Source organism: Diplotaxodon limnothrissa, linkage group LG14 (genome assembly GCF_057381915.1).
Source record: "Diplotaxodon limnothrissa isolate DT_005_m linkage group LG14, D_limnothrissa_male_GT1.1, whole genome shotgun sequence".
NCBI lineage: Eukaryota > Metazoa > Chordata > Actinopteri > Cichliformes > Cichlidae > Diplotaxodon > Diplotaxodon limnothrissa.
In genome coordinates this window covers 10,504,890-10,521,834 of record NC_140609.1, presented here as the reverse complement: position 1 = coordinate 10,521,834, position 16,945 = coordinate 10,504,890, and the positions used below count along the sequence as shown (strand labels likewise).

The following is a 16,945-nucleotide window of genomic DNA, read 5'->3' as shown; positions in this document are numbered from 1 at the left end:
TCACCTAAGTCACATTTGAAACCCGGTAGTGAACAGTCACACTGTTTAAGGGTTTATTCATAGTTAACACACATTCTAAAGCCATAGTTATTAAAATGCTTTTTCAGTGCCAGGGTCTTGATGTCTGTCTCCTCCAGACATGTTCGACTGCATGACAACATTTTATTATCATCTGTAATTCTAACGGAATATCTGAAACTCTTATTGGTCTTTTATCAGTGACGTTTTTCTGTTTGGTTATTTGAAGACAACAAGAAATGGGGGAAGGGACGTTACATGTAAAAAAAAAACAAAAAAAAGACATCCACAAGTCACACACAAAGCAGGTGCTGTTTAAGAACAGGAACCGCCATGTTGGCTCAAAAAATAGCTCAGACACTTGTCACAGAGAAGTTTTTCATAACCTAAAAACTTCTTTTATCCATCATTTCGAACTGATCTATGAGTTGTTGTTACATACTGATGCATATAAGGCACAGTTTGTGAAACATACAAACTGCAGCTTGGTTGTAAATGTTTGATTCTTTGTGATTTACTGGAGTTAAATGTTGGTATTTTAATCATGCACATGGAAAATGATCAGAATGAGAAGTTTTACTGATCTAAGGATCTTTACAGTAGTGCATCATATGTTCTGCAAAGCCGCCCCAAACATCACTGTGAGCTGCTGTGAACGCCGCCATCTTCACTCGTCACACACTGCACACAAAACTGATTCCCATCAAAGATTCAGACTGTGTTTTCAGACTAAACAATGGCTATATGTAAGGGGGAGTTTAGGTGCAAACTAAAGAGCATGGAAAGATACGCTACACTGTAAATATGAGCTACTCATTCAAGCGGTGTGACGTTAGCTGCTGTCATTTGCAGTTTATTGTGTTTTTGATCTGTAATGAATTTGAAAACAAGCAGAAGCATTTCTATTCAGTATACTTCTTCAGTTTGACTTCATTTTGAGGTTTAACCGTGAATTCATCTTGAAAAAAAAAACACTTCCTGTGGGTGCAACGTGTGTGTGTCAGAACAAGAGAGAGAGAGAGAGAGCGAGAGAGAACCTGATCTACTTTGAAGCTTTTCGTCTTATTGAGCAGCATTTTGATGTAACTGAAATCTGCAAGTAGAAATATTCAAAAAATTGATCTATAAATTAGAAAGCTCTAGAAACGCACAGAAAAACAGGCATCCTGAAGAAAATTCTCAGCATGGGTGTCCAGGCCGTGCTTGTCGTCGTCCTCCTTGGCATTGCTACCACGATGGCTCAGGATTCTACCCCTCAAGGTAACAGTCTGGCATTTGTTTCACTTAATATTTTAAAGTCATAAAGTCTCGGTAAACTTCTCTGGATTTAGAAACATGCATTCTGTCGTAAAAATATGACATCTAAGAGCATTTTCAAAGAAATTTCTCTGATTTCCTGTATATCACTGACGATATGCTTTAATGTCTACATACACTTTTCAAACTGTATATACTTTTGTATTTGCTATAGTGTATGAACATGTTTATTGTGAGCAGACATGGCCCTTTCTGTAAAATGTTAAAGGATTTATTTTAATAATAAATTTGAATAGTGTGTATTAATGCATGGAAAATTCACAATGTGCAAAACATGAGTCAAGTTTAAGGAAGCTGTCTGAGCTCTCAGATTGTCCCTTTCTGTCAAATGTAATCAGATCTGATAAACATGACAAAGCAAGTGCACTGAAGTATCTTAATATCTGTCCATGTTTTTCCAGACAATGTGAAAATCTGGAGGAACCAAGTCACACTGACCTGTCCAAAAAATGGGAGTTGGATTGACAGAAATGGACCAATTGCAGATAGCAGCGCAAACAAAACCTATACATTTCCATATATGAGTAAAGGCCAATACAGATGTGAATACGACTCTAAGAAATATCGTTTCTATGTTGAAGGAAATGGTGAGTGAATCTTTTCATTTCCTCACTTGTGTTAGCTGTTCATGCTGCTCTAACACTTGATGTCTTTTACCTCCAGTGTGTGAGAACTGCTTTGAGCTCGATGGAAACACATTATTTATGGTGATTGTCGGGGACTTACTCATGACAATAATTGTGATGGTCATAGTCTACAGGTGCTCTAAGAAGAAAAGCCCAGCTGGGCCTCCTCAACCTTCCAAAGGTAAGACTTCACTTGGACCAATCACTGACAGTCAGTTCAGACAGTTTACCTTTTTGCCGTGGCTGAGTTAAAGGTTACCTCATGTCTTTAATACATCTTTAAGTCTTGAGAAATTCTGTTATTAGTGATATTACAAGCATTAAGTCGTATTTACTGTGTCTTCCAGCACCTCCTCGCTCTGGAGGCAGAGGTCCACCTGTCCCATCTCCTGACTATGAGGTGCGTACTGGATAATAAAAACTTTGTTTTGCAATTAAAAGGTGTTTCCGTCAACATCTTCAGCCTTTATTTCTTCAGAGTGACTTGGAAAAAAGTCAAAGAAATTATACCATCAAACATTAAAAAAAGCTTCATAGTGACAAGTAAACAATGTAGAAAAATATCTCAATGCCAGAGATATTCACTTTTTGCAAAGTCAATATTGAAACTGGTTTTTAATGTGAGTCAATCCTGATTAAAAACTATGCTTTTACTGCAGCATTTAAATCTAATGTTAAATCCCCCAATAATTCAGGAAGTATGGCTTTTATAATGTTGATGTTTTCATAGTTTTCATAGTTTCTCCATCCAACCACCCACTCATCCAACCAACCATACATCAATTTTCTACCGTTTATCAGCTAGATGAACGGAGTAGATTTAGCGGGATATTTCAGATGTCCTTTTCCCTTTAATTCTTTTCCTTCCTGGGAATCCTGAGGCACAGGCAGACCACATGGGATATAATTATATTACTTTTTAAAAAGAGCAGTTTTGGGGGAAGAAAAGAAACAAATGAACTGATCAGCGATCGGAATTGGCAAACTGGCACTAAATAAACAAAACTGAATTGAACTATATTGAAATGAAATATTCATACTTTTTTTTTAAATTTACCAGATAAAACAATTAATGTCCTGAAATGGTGTTTTCATGTTCTGGGATTTTTTTTTACATTTTTACACATAATTTAATGTCACATAAGTCGAACAAGAACAGCTCAGCACTGACCATTTTATATAAACGTTTTACATGATATTTAATGATGTGTTGCATGGACTGATAAAAATGACATCAGAACATATCATTTGATAAAAATTAAGTCTGAATGACTAAAATGATATTTTCAGGTTTGTTTGCACTAAATTCTTCCAGGTCCTTCGGTATTGTGATTATAAATTGAGTTGGAATGAGACCAATGAGTCAACATTGCAATTGGAATAATTGCTGACCAGAGTTAATTGACTGTTTATCAACATAGAACACAGACTGAACTAAATATAAACACTAAATTTGCCAAGATGCCAAGATGTGAACCTAAAGCCTGCTATGAGCAGAGGTTTAAAAAATTAAAGAGAGAGCTACTCTTTCCCCCTCCGATTGTTGAGAGAACTAGATGCATTAAACGCAGAGTTAGAAGAAGAGATTCCCCTAAATCAGCTACTCAGATATGTTGGGATTAAAGAGCGTCACTCCATTTTCACCTGGTTCATGGATCTGATGTAGTTCTTTAACCACTTGTTTTCTTGGGCTTTCTGGGTGGTTGATTAAAATCCCTCCCTCCCATAAATAAATAACATTATTTAAGCATATTGGACTATTTAACCACTTGGTGATGTGTACCTTAATCTGGCATCCTAAAGCAAAACATTTTATTGTTTGTTTTGTTTTTCTCGCAGGCACTGAACCCTCAAACTCGCGCCCAGGACACTTACTCCACGGTGGTCAACAGGATGGGATAGAAGCACTTCAACTTTCAACTCCGGGTCTCTGCACGAATGAAGGAGAACATTCACAAACAACACACAAGAGTATCAGTCATGATCCGAGTAGCGTGCAGTGGCTTCTTCTGTTTTGAATTTGAAGGGTCACCTTAGCCAAAAGCCAACACAACAAATTTTCTCCGTTTCCCTTTGACTTACAAGCAGGTAGAGTTCAGGTCAAATTTGCAATGAGATTCAAAAGTCAATGATATTTAATTTAAATATTATTTAGTATTATAGCATGGTATATAGAATTTAAAATAAACAAATTTTGTCAAAAAAAGTTAAAATTACAAATTATATGAATGTAAAAACATTTTCAAGGATATTTCGAGAATTATTTAGTATAAAGGAGACATTTGTGTATGTCTTCAAGTTTAAATTGAATTGGTGCTGATTTTTGAATTAATCAGTAATGATCTGCCTGATTTCTAATGAAATGATATTAGCATCGTGACATGATGAGTGCCTGAAAAGTAGCCTGCAAAAAGTGAGCAAAAAACCAAATGTAACATGAAACATGTCCAACAGAAAGAAAGCGGTAGCACTGACATTAACCTAATGAACATTAGGTTAATGTCGTGAATTGTTAATGCCAACTTAACTTCCTAGGACATGGTGTCCACATATGTGCACATCACATTTTGGGTTGTCTAGGCCAAAATACAAAATTTTGCTCTACACCGGCCTGATATCCAGGACATTATACTGCCACTGTTCTATCGAAATTTAAAATGAATGTCCTCATATATGGATCACATTTTTCTCAGAAACAAAAATCAGGTTAAAAAAAATACAAATCTGGTAATTCTTTATTTTTACATTCACCAGGTCCCAATCAGCCCAAATAGCAATGAGAAATTAAAAATGCATGCCATTATATATACTCATTTGCAAAGATGCTACCATGAAGTACATACAGTACATACACTTATCTAAAAGGACTGTTAGGGGTATATCAAATAACAAAATCTTCAAACTGATACTGTAGACTGATTTAAATATCATATTTCAATGTTGTGAGGCATAAAAAAACAGGTGTCAGGCTAATGAAAAATAAAGACGTTGTTGGAGGCAAAGTTAAAGAAATCACAATTTTTTTTGCACTCATTGTACAGTTTATTAGGTATACACACAAATGCTATACAGCACTGCAACACTGCAAGTTTGCTTACACGATGACTGTAATATTCATGTTTTGCTTTTAAATATATTGTTTTGCTACCGTGATGAAGTTTTTAATGTTGTTTGGTTAGTGGTGAGGGTGCACAGCAGCAAATAAATTTAATACTGAATACTTGGGTAAGTACATTAGATCACATCAGTCTGTAGAAGTGTGCCTGATAATGTGGATAGCCAAATATATGTGTTTACGGGGTATTTGAGTATTCTGATCTTTTAATCTAAACATTGGCAGAATGTGCTGTAATTTAGAGTGATAAAATCATATCAGCTAAAATAGACTTGCATGTCTTGTACATATATAAATTGAGTATATGCAGCATTTTGGGCTCTGACATGTAAAAAGAGCATCAGATATGTAACATGCTGCATGCACAGACCTTTGAGGCTTACTTCTTTGCTTCTTTCTTCATTACATTATAATGTGATAACCTTTTTGTTACTGTAATGGACAACGTGCGTCATTAATATAATAAACCACAGTGAACACTGCTCTCATGTATGTCTTTGTTCATGGTTGAAAACAGTACTGGGATGGTTCAGCAGATAGAACTGTAACCGATTCATGAAGCTGCCTCAAAGCCACAGCTCATATCCGTAGCACCCCAGCCCCCATCACACACTCATCACCAGTATGCCTTCGTTTCTGCTGTGACAGTTGTATACATCACTGTCTCTGGAAATATCTCTGAAACATTTCTCAATGCATAAACATATTTTTGATAGTGTTAAAGACACAGTGGAAATATCACATCATGTCATGTTTTGGGTTCTGTGTGATTTTTTTTTCCCAGCAGTGACGGAGCACAGCTGTACTGGTGGAAACAAAAGAAGGAAACACAACGTAATGTTTCGTCTCCGTGCAGATTATTAATGATTGATAAATCTGTTACACTGTAAGCATCTCAGAAGAGCAGTGTTTAGTGGAAACACACCCACACTTACTGCTCAGTTATCTTCATTTACATCTTCTGTATATTTGTGAGAGAAAGAAGCAAAGAAAATAGGAGGGTGGTGGTGGTGTGTTCTTCTCTCTTTGTTGAGTCAAACCGCTCCCACACACAGACCTACATCTGCTCATCTGTTAGTGTGCACGAGCACACACGTTCATGTTGGATGAGAGCGTGCATGTGCTCGAAGGTGTGTGAACATGCCCTGAGTCAGAAGTTGGTGTTGTGTGTGTGTGTGTGTGTGTGTGTGTGTGTGTGTGTGTGTGTGTGTGTGTGCGTGCGTGCGTGTGTGTGTGTGTGTGTGTAGATCAGGTTTGTGTTTCAGAGCCGAGCTGCTTAAAGCTCCATTGTTTGATCTCTTCTCCGGCTCCGGTAGAAAACAGTAGTTTGTAGCTTTGTCACAGCAGAATGAGGAAGAAGACGAGCTGCTATCAAAGACGTTAAGCTTTTAGATTATCTGACATGGGGACGCCTCTGAGTTTCTCTCCTCCTTAACTTTTGTGTTTCCTGCAACACTTTGTTACTATTTTAATCTTTCAGTTTTTTTAACCTTTCTCTCTGCTTTTCTCTTTGCTCTTGTTGTGTAACTTTCTCTTCAGTAAAAATTTTTTTTACTGATTTTATGCATCTCAAAATCAATGTGAACCTTTTGACTAAGGTTAAAGTATGACTAATTATTGCCATTATTTTTTATGTTGTATGATGATCATTAACAGTGGTACGTTTATTCAACTATTATTCTTTACTAATAGTCAGTATATTTTCACGTATGTCTGCTTTTTACTCCAATACATTTATGCCACACCTTTCATTACAAGCTATCCAGAGAGTAGATTTAATTTAGTCTAAAACATTTAAAGTATATAAAATGCAATTAATTAAACTATCTAACTAAACATTCCATACAAATGTATTAGCTATTAAAATGTACAATAATATATAAAAAATAGTCATAAATAATGCAACTAAGTGACCATTCTTACTTAGTGTTCCCTCCAAGGCCCTGTACTTGTAATTGAGTATTTTAGTGTTATCATTAATTTAATTAAGTAATCTGAATTGCTAATTACTTATTTGGTGAATTGTAGAGGTGGGCAGATCTAAATAATATTCATCTAAATACTGATACCAACACTGGTATCAGTATCAGATTGATATTTATGCAATCGGGGGGGGGGGGGGTTGAGCTTATTTCAGCTTTTTTAGGGTGAGAGGCGGGGTACACCCTGGACAGGTCGCCAGTGTATCGCAGGGCTAACACAGACAGACAGCGATTTATTCACATCTAAGGGCAATTTAGAATCACCAATTAACCTAACCTAACTGTGTTCAGTTTTTTTTTTTATTGTTTTTTGTTTGTTTCATGAAAAAATTTCGTCATGTCAGTTTATAGCCCATAGTATATGTAAACAACAGAAGCCGGCCCAAAGTCCTTTAAAGACAGGCACAGTTACATTCCAGGTCTCTTAAAGAACATCTGTTAGAAGTCGGAAACTGTGTTAACTAATTGTTGTGGGGAGTTAAAATGTACGATGATTCAGCTCATGTATCATGACACACTCCTCTAACCTACATAAGCTCCCTTTATAGGTTAAAAGTATTGGCAATACTGCTCTTAATTTACTTGGCATCGGATTGATACCAAAGGTTGCAGTATCACACAGCACTTGTGAATCTGTGCAGAGGCAGTGGGCTGTTGTAGCTGGTTGAGATAGGGCTCATTTTTACCAGTCACTGTTTTCTCTTGGGTTAATATATCAAAGGTTTCATTCATTAAAAGCATGACTGCTGTGTTAATTATTTAAACAAAGATTAACAACATTTCTCTTTCTTACGTTTAAATATGTTGAAATGGCAAGGCTGCAAAAGTAAAATTACATGTGTTGGTACTTATTAGAGACCTTTTACCATTTGATACCACAGAAAGTTTCATGTGTAGGTATTGCTAGACCTCTTAGCATTTAGGATTGACATCATAGCATCACGTATTGGTTTCTGGACTCCATATCCATCCAGTGTTTGGATGCAACTATATTGGTAACCACAGTTAGAAGAAAGGGTGACGTGCTAATGCTAGTAAGTTTGCTTACCAAGCTGCATCTTTAAACTGCACAAAACAGGCACCTTTACCTGACAGTGTTCTAGCATTTCACTCACCAGAGCACAAATGTCAACCTCTTAGATGGGCTTTTTGTGAAATAATAATGCTATCGTTGGCAATTAAAATCGACGAGCTCTCAGCACTGGTACGGAGTCAGAGGGAATACCGAGAGTGTAGCCTGATGTGTTTCACCGAATCACGGCTGCACCAGGACATTCCCGATGAGAATGCTTCCGTGGAAGGCTTCCACACTGTTCGGGCGGACAGGGACAGCATCGCTAGCGGTAAGCGGAAAGGAGGTGGGCTTGCTGTTTTAGTTAACAAGCGGTGGTGTAACCCTGCCAACATAACAGTCAAAGAAAGGATTTGTTGCCCGGACACTGAACTGTGTGCTGTTGGACTCAGGCCGTATTATTTACCCAGGGAATTCTCTCACGTCATCTTGGTGGCTGTTTATGTTCCTCCCTCTGCTAACCCCACAGCTGCATGTGACACTATCCACTCTGCCATAGCTCGGTTACAGACTCAGCACCCGAGTGCCTTTATTGTGATCTCGGGTGACTTCAACCATGTATCACTGGACAATACACTACCAACATTCAAACAATATGTGGACTGTCCCACCAGGGGAGAGAAAATTTTAGACTTACTGTATGCTAACGTCAAGGATGCATACAGCTCCTCCTCCCTCCCCCCACTTGGTAGGTCAGATCATAACCTGATTCACCTCACTCCCCGCTATGTGCCAATTGTGAGGAGGGAACCTGTGACCACCAGGACTGTTAGGAGGTGGTCAGAGGAGGCCTTAGCAGAACTACAGGGCTATTTCGAGGTGACCGACTGGGAAACACTCTGTGAGCCTCACGCCGAGGACATCAATGGGCTTACTGAATGTATCACAGACTACATAACTTTCTGCACCGACTCCATTGTTCCAGCTCAGACTGTTCATTGTTACCCAAATAACAAGCCGTGGGTGACTAAGGACATCAAAGCCCTCCTCAACAACAAGAAGAGGGCTTTCAGAGGGGGCAACAAAGAGGAGGTGAGGAAGGTCCAGGTGTTACTAAAGGACAAGATCAGAGAGGCTAAGGACAATTACAGGAGGAAGCTGGAGTGGAAACTCCAGCAGAACAGCATGAGAGAGGTGTGGAGGGGCATGAAGACCATCACTGGATTCAGGCCAACCAACAGCAGGGGAGCTGAGGGAGGTGAGAATAGAGCCAACGAGTTGAATCTGTTTTTCAATAGATTCGACACCACAGTGTCTGCTCCCACCCCCACAACCTCACCTGCAGTCAGCCTGGAATCCAGAACCACACCACTGTGCCAGCCTCTCTCTTCACATGTTGCCTCCTGTGAGATTCCTGACACCCCTCCCCCACCCATCACCTTCACTCAATACCAGGTTGAGATGCAAATGAGGAGACTTCACTCAGGCAAGTCTGCTGGACCAGACGGAGTGAGTCCCCTTGTCCTCAAGACCTGTGCCCCCCAGCTCTGTGGAGTCTTTCATAAACTGTTTATGCTGAGTCTGAGTCTGCAGAGGGTCCCGGTGATGTGGAAGACATCATGCCTCGTCCCTGTACCAAAGACGCCACGTCCCAGTGGCCCCCAGGATTACAGGCCCGTGGCACTGACCTCTCACATCATGAAGACCCTGGAAAGGCTCATCCTGGACCAGCTGCGACCCATAGTAAGACCACATCTGGATCCCCTTCAGTTCGCTTATCAGCCTCGTCTCGGAACTGAGGACGCCATCATCTACCTGCTCAATCGTGTCTACACCCATCTGGACCAGCCGGCGAGCACTGTGAGGGTCATGTTTTTTGACTTTTCCAGTGCTTTCAACACCATCAGGCCGACCCTCCTGGGTGATAAGTTAGCAGCGATGCAGGTGGATGCTTCTCTGGTGTCCTGGATTGTTGATTACCTGACAGGAAGACCACAATATGTACGTCTCCCACAGTGTGTGTCTGACAAGGTGATCAGCAACACAGGGGCACCACAGGGGACTGTCCTCTCCCCCTTCCTCTTCACCCTCTACACCACAGACTTCAGCCACTGCACAGAGACCTGCCATCTTCAGAAGTTTTCTGATGACTCTGTGGTGGTTGGATGCATCAGCAGGGATGATGAGACAGAGTACCGGGCTGTGGTCGACTCCTTTGTCACGTGGTGTGAGCAGAATCATCTGCAGCTCAACGTGGCAAAGACCAAGGAACTGATCGTGGACTTCAGGAAGACCAGGAAACACTTGACCCCTGTTTCAATCCAGGGGGTCAGTGTTGACATTGTGGAGGACTATAAATACCTTGGAGTACACATTGACAATAAACTGGACTGGGCTAAAAACACCACAGCACTTTACAGGAAGGGCCAGAGTCGTCTCTATTTTTTGAGGCGACTGAGGTCCTTCAACATCTGCCAGAAAATGCTGAGGATTTTCTATGAGTCTGTGGTGGTCAGTGCGATCCTCTATGCTGTTGCATGCTGGGGGAGCAGGCTGAGGGCAGCAGATGCCAACAGACTCAATAAACTGATCCGTAAGGCCAGCAATGTTGTGGGGATGGAGCTGGACTCCCTCAAGGTGGTGTCGGAGAGGCGGATGCTGTCCAAGATAAAGACAATGTTGGATAACACCTCCCACCCACTCCATGACATGTTGGTCAGTCACAGGAGCACGTTCAGTGAGAGACTGAGATTACCGAAAAGCACCACTGAACGACACAGGAAATCATTCCTGCCTGTGGCCATCTCCCTGTACAACGCATCCACTTAACACACTGTTTGCTGCTACAACTACACATGTTTCTTTTCCAAATATTTATTTATGAGTGACTTGTGTATGTATGTATGTATGTATATATATGTATATATTGTACTATTCTTAGTTAGCGTATTGTCTGTCTTGTCTTAATGTTGGTTTATAATGGAGCACTGTAACAAAAAATAATTTCCCCCAGGGATCAATAAAGTATTCTGATTCTGATTCTGATTCTGATTCTGAATAAGGCTCCAACAGCCAAAGTAGGTGCAGTGACTCAAATTAGTATAGGTCAGGAGACAGATCTCAGTGTCTGCACAACAGTCAACCTAAGCAGTCACGCCCATAACTATACAGCTTAACAAAATCCCCAAAAGCACGTATTATATGATATATTACAGATATCAGCTTTAACACTAAGTTGTATATTTTAATATGAGTGTGGGGTTTGACTTGTGTTTGGAGACTGCCTTGTTAACTGGTTTTTGGCACTTCCATTTCATTGCTTGTTACATGCACATTTACAGAGAGAGGAAGAAGGAGTGAGAACATACATATTTTTTCACATTCAGAGTAGTTTATTATTACATGAATATAAGAAGTCTTTTCAACAAGCAAAAGTAGCATGACAGCAACGTTAAGGGCTTTTTGTTACTATAGCAGCACTGCCACTATCATATCTAGACACTCAGGTTGTGAAGAAAGAGGCTCTCCAACTAGCAAGTCTACCTCTGTGGTACTCAAGCTTTTCAACTGAAGTTTATTTTATTAATTCATAAAGTATTTTAGAGGAACAGTTTTATATTTGATTATAGCAATTTATAAGTCATCCTTACATAAATGTGACTCGTTGGGGGATGGGGGGGGGGGGGGGGGGGATTGTAAACAAAGCATAACATACAATATGATGCCTCCTGACATCCTACCCACATTAAACTCGTGGACTGAACATAAACACACCCACAACCACCTATAACTGAACACAACACAATGGACAAAAACAAACAAATGGACAACTGTACCCTCATACACACAATAATAACATGGAATCAACCACCACTCCCAACCTCTAGCACTTTATATAGCCTCTGTAGAGGTTATCCACATATTTCACTTATCTTAACTGCACTACTGTAAATGTTGTATAGACAATCATTCTGTACAATATGATAACTATAATTCTACAACTGTTTACAACTGTTTATAATTTGCATAGTTCATATTTCTGTATAGTTTTCATATTTATATCCTGGTCATAGCCTGTACATAGCTTGTACACTCACTACAGCCTGTACATACTTATAGTTACAGCATATTCATAACATACCTTCATACCGTGTACATTGTAAAATACCCATAATAGACCCATATTTTGTACCCTCATACCTATAACAGACCCATTTCTGTAATATATCTATATATCTATATTATTGCTAATATATATTTTGTAATATATCTATATTGTGGCTAAAGCACTTTCTGGATGGATGCAAACTGCATTTCGTTGCCTTGTACTTGTGACATGTGCAATTACAATAAAGTTGAATTCTATTCTATTCTATTCTATCAAAAGTGTGATTTGATCTCTGCTACTGAAAATACTACTACTACTGTTGCTAATAATAATAATGAGAATAGCATAAATAATAGTAATAATATAGAGAACTCAGTTTCTGCTCATTTTGTTGTATTTTGTTGTCTTGCTGGAATCGTTATATATTTGTCTGAAATAATTTGAAAAGTGGACTATCACTGGATAAATACTAAAACGTCTGTGCTGGGCTAGTTGCTATTGTTTCATTATTTTAACAGCTTCGCTCTTGTCATCCACTCTGTGGCCTTATAAAGGCACAGTTATTGTGTAATCTCTCAGTAGCAAGTGGTATCATGTTTTCAAGAATGACGTTAAATATATCATAAGGTAATGGGTTAGAAAATAATTATTTCATTAGCTATATGGTTCTTAAACTGATCTATCAAAGCTGACATACTCAAACTTCTCAGATGAGCTGGGAGTTCCTCTCCCAGGAACGGGGAATAGTTTTGGAAAAAAACACTTCAAATTATGAAATTCCCAGTGCGTGTAACGCATAGAAGATTTTGACTGAGAACAAGACTTTAAGGATGTCATGCAGTCAAAAATGAGGTGCTCCTTTTTAATGTTAATTTGTTTTTATCTCAATGAAATATAACACCATTTGTTTTCATTTAGTGCTGCTTTTTTTTAGTGCTTTTGTGATTTGTAATATCGTTAAGTTAGTGTTTTGTGATGCCTGCACATTTTTAAAATTATAATTGATTTGGCATGTAGCACTGGTGCATGCAGCATACTTAAAAACATACAATAAAATAGGTCTGTTTAGGCTTAAAAAATTGTCACTGAAATAAAATCCACAAACAACTGGTTTAACATCTAACAGTGCTTTGTTTATTTTATAAATCTCTGTACGTATTTTTAACATTTACAAGTATTTATCTGAATATATGCTTTCTACAGCTGTATGAGCTCTAGATTTTTGATTTGGAAATTTAAAAAAAAAAATACAATTAATAACAGTGATACCATTAGTCAAATTATTCTGTCACATTTTTTATTGAGTGATGTCTCTTTTTTGCCAAATGAGATAAACTACAAACTATAAACAACAAGTGCGTGGATGTGGCAAGAGCTTCTCTAACTGTAGTCAAAAGCATACAAAAAGAGCAATTACATTGACATTTCTGATCGTATCATAAATGCATTATTGACACAATGCTACTACAATACAGCATATTAATCCTAATCTTAATCTTGCAATTACTTCAGAACTGTACAAAGAAAAGTAGCTTGAGAGATTTTCACCACTCACGATAGCATGACAAGACAGCGTAGCTAATTTTATTCACTGAGTTTTCATTGGGCAACATGACAGTCAATTTTTTTTTCTTAATAATCAATAAGTATAATATAGCTATTCCAATACTACCCAGGTTATTATAATTTCTGATATTATATTACAGTGATTTTAAAGCATCATCTTACAGGCATGTTGAAAATAAAGCCCTGCATTGGGGATGGGGAACAGCTTAGCTAGATGTAACTTCTGAAAACAGGTACCAGACTTTCCCCTCCAGCAGATGTTGGATCTATGAGGACTCTCAAGCTTCCAGCTAAGGACACCAGTGAGCTTCCTTCCATTTATCTTCTGTGGACGAGTTCATCATATGTATCTTTCTGGCCACCTCTCCTCAGAGGCTGTTGGAGAAAACAAGTCATTTGTTGTTTTCTTTTTTAGTGTTATTGTCACTTTCAGGTTTCAGCTTACCTGATAGTGGTCATTGGTCGGTCCTCTGGTTTCAGAAACTAGATGCTGTCTGTCGGAGCCTGAGGACACATGAAATAACATTTTTGCAAAAGCAAAGCCTAATCGGAATCGGTTGCTGAGTGTTTTTATTATCGGTAATACTGGTAATAATAATAATAATAACATTTTTTAAGTGTTTGTAGTCGTTATTTAAGGGATTATGATTTTTAACTCTTTTTGATTTGATTTTGAGTCATTAATTATAACTGATTTTCTTATGCCCATTGTCTTCTACCTACTGGATGAATATGACCAAGATTATGTGAACTGATTAAAAGATCAACACAACATCACCTAAAAGAAATGATTCTTGCAAATAATTAGAGAAGACGACGCTACATTGGAAAAAAAAATAATGGTAAAGATTTAGGAAAGTGTGTCAAAACTACAGCAACGACTCGTTTTAAAACTTAGTTTTATGTGGAAAGTAAAAAAGAAAAACTGGTAAAACATGGAAGTGAAAATTATTTCTCCTGGAGAATCCAAAAATTATTTAGGGATAATTCAAAATTTATTGCAAAGGAAAACAGATTTACTCCCACTGTTCATGAATGTTCTAAAGAAACAATAACCAAATCCTGCAAAATGATCAAAAAAGGACAGTCAATATAACTGTTAGTTGCAAGTTTCATGATATAAGTACAATATCAAATTTTGTCCCACTCAAAAACAGTATATTTATAAAGTAATTCATAGATAGTAATTCACAAAGTAGTTATTTCATGTAGTATATCATTCAGTGTTTTCATACTTCTTTAAATACTATGGCAGGCAATAATATACCTGCAGTTATATATATTTGTTAATTACTTTAAATAATAAATATGTTTTCACAGTGATGTTTCCTGTGAAAACACAAAACATTTGATTTGTAATTAAAAAATAATAATATGAAAATCATCATATTATCATTATCATACACTTCTGTATACAACCTTTTTTTTTTTAAGTAATTTTGGAGTCAGTCTATGTTGCTCCTGTTTGTTAAACCTAATAACTGTACCAGTTATTCAATATACCCATGGAATGTGCCATCTGTTATTTTAGTTATTTTAAGTATTCCATAATAAAACTTTGTTTTCACATAACTAAACAAATATTATTTAGATGGATAAATAGTCTTTACTTTTACTCTTCTTGTTAGAGACGACAGGGCCGGTTCGAGTCTGAGAGGTCTGAGAAGCGATGAGATAGACACCCACTCCTACCACAATGGTAGCCACCACATTTCCTACGACCATGCTTATTAAGGAAGGTGTATCAACTTCTACACAGCTGTCACAGGCTGGAGAAACACACACACAAACACACATTGTGTATGAATACAGGTGCTGACATTTTTTTCCTCAACATTACAGTTGAAAGGTAAGTGATAAAAGTGTACAAACAATATAAAAAAATTAAGCATTTTCTTTTCATATTATGAACACAAGTTTTCCTACAGAACTTACTGCGGAATTTCACAAAGATTAGATCATTTTCTCCACATTTGTATTCTCCTGTGCTGTCATCTCTGTATGGCAAATGAAGACTTTTTGTCTTAATATTAGTGTTAGTATTTGTAACATCTGATTGATCACTACAAGCCAGCTCAATTCCATCGGCGACCTCTTTCACCTGTAACTCAACTGGGCGTTGAGAAAACAGAAATATTAAAAAAGTGCAAGCCTGTTTAGATATGCAGCAGCTTCTGTTACTTAACTGCTATTTGTAAATTACCACATATTTGCTATAATACTACATAGCCCCATCTAAAGATTCAATTAATCTTCTTACCATCTTTTTTGTCCTGACAGCTGACAAACACTGCAAGACAAATGTGGGGAGAAAAATGAAAACATTCACTGTTAATTAAAAAAAAAAAAACATCCAACTCTGAAACATTCAAAGTCAACATTAAATGCTTATCACTGAATTATGATTTCTACATTGATTTTCATTTCATGTCAACATGAAACAAATTTCCCACGTGTGGGACTAATAAAGTCCCAAGTCTTATCTTATCTTATGTTGGTGTGGGATAAAATGGTGTGGCGGGCCTACCTGTGAAGGTCCAAAGCAGCAGCAAACAGGAGGCCAAAGCAAAGCGATTCTTCATTGTTCCTGTGAGTTCTGCTGCTGATAGAAGGAAACAGTTCAGTTCCCTGCAAGTAAGAGCGAGCGTACTACAGAGCAACAGGAAGTACGCCATTTTCTACTTCTTGTCAACCATTTATTGGACTTACAGAGACAGATAATAGATGATGAAATACAACATTTAGGGTGCTATTATGAGGAAATCATTTTAGTTAGCCAACAATACAAACTCTGAAACCAGGTTTAATTTGTTTTATTCCTAAAATTCAAGCTTTACACATTATTCATTCTAAATGAAATAACAATATCAACACTTAATATCAACACAACATAATTTCAACTTTTAAATAAAAGCACTGACCACAAAATGAAGAACTGTGGGTCTCAGCCACCGAGCATCCAGTCTCTGTCTGTCAGTCTCAGTCTCTCTGTGCATGTGCATGAAACGGAAGTGAATGTGATTGGTTTATCTTCTGTCTCAGCAGGCTTTGTTGATTCCTACATCTGGAGGAGCCTGACTGTGACTTTGACATGTTCAGATGCACTTAGCTAATGATATTTATTACACTCTCACCAACACAAGCAACATTTTAAGTTGCAGTCGAGTATTTTGAACTTGTCACAACAAAAATCAGTTTGTG

The 16,945-nt window shown here is 37.8% G+C and overlaps 2 protein-coding genes across 2 annotated transcripts; one reads left to right on the top strand and one right to left on the bottom strand.

Moving 5' to 3' along the window:
• Positions 1-1,196: 1,196 nt before the first annotated feature.
• Positions 1,197-3,945, top strand: LOC146618481 (T-cell surface glycoprotein CD3 epsilon chain-like). The gene is made up of 5 exons (XM_085371041.1): positions 1,197-1,278; positions 1,737-1,922; positions 1,999-2,142; positions 2,309-2,361; positions 3,801-3,945. The coding sequence occupies exons 1-5, from the start codon at positions 1,203-1,205 to the stop codon at positions 3,861-3,863; spliced, it is 522 nt and encodes a 173-aa protein (XP_085227167.1). The 5' UTR covers positions 1,197-1,202; the 3' UTR covers positions 3,864-3,945.
• Positions 3,946-14,062: 10,117 nt separating this feature from the next.
• On the bottom strand, positions 14,063-16,326 carry LOC146618480 (T-cell surface glycoprotein CD3 delta chain). The gene is made up of 6 exons (XM_085371537.1): positions 16,272-16,326; positions 16,005-16,034; positions 15,680-15,856; positions 15,355-15,513; positions 14,190-14,248; positions 14,063-14,119 (listed from the first exon to the last, which is right to left on the bottom strand). The coding sequence occupies exons 1-6, from the start codon at positions 16,324-16,326 to the stop codon at positions 14,063-14,065; spliced, it is 537 nt and encodes a 178-aa protein (XP_085227663.1).
• Positions 16,327-16,945: the final 619 nt, after the last annotated feature.

What these genes read in the sequence shown, in the direction of transcription:
- LOC146618480 (XM_085371537.1), bottom strand. Translation starts at nt 16,326, where the DNA reads ATGAAGAATCGCTTTGCTTTGGCCTCCTGTTTGCTGCTGCTTTGGACC. An exon ending in CTGTCAGGACAAAAAAGATG is followed by an intron (nt 15,857 to 16,004) that starts GTAAGAAGATTA and finishes CTCAACGCCCAG; the next exon opens with TTGAGTTACAGGTGAAAGAG. An exon ending in AATCTTTGTGAAATTCCGCA is followed by an intron (nt 15,514 to 15,679) that starts GTAAGTTCTGTA and finishes GTGTTTCTCCAG; the next exon opens with CCTGTGACAGCTGTGTAGAA.
- LOC146618481 (XM_085371041.1), top strand. Translation starts at nt 1,203, where the DNA reads ATGGGTGTCCAGGCCGTGCTTGTCGTCGTCCTCCTTGGCATTGCTACC. An exon ending in TCAGGATTCTACCCCTCAAG is followed by an intron (nt 1,279 to 1,736) that starts GTAACAGTCTGG and finishes ATGTTTTTCCAG; the next exon opens with ACAATGTGAAAATCTGGAGG. An exon ending in TCCCATCTCCTGACTATGAG is followed by an intron (nt 2,362 to 3,800) that starts GTGCGTACTGGA and finishes TTTTTCTCGCAG; the next exon opens with GCACTGAACCCTCAAACTCG.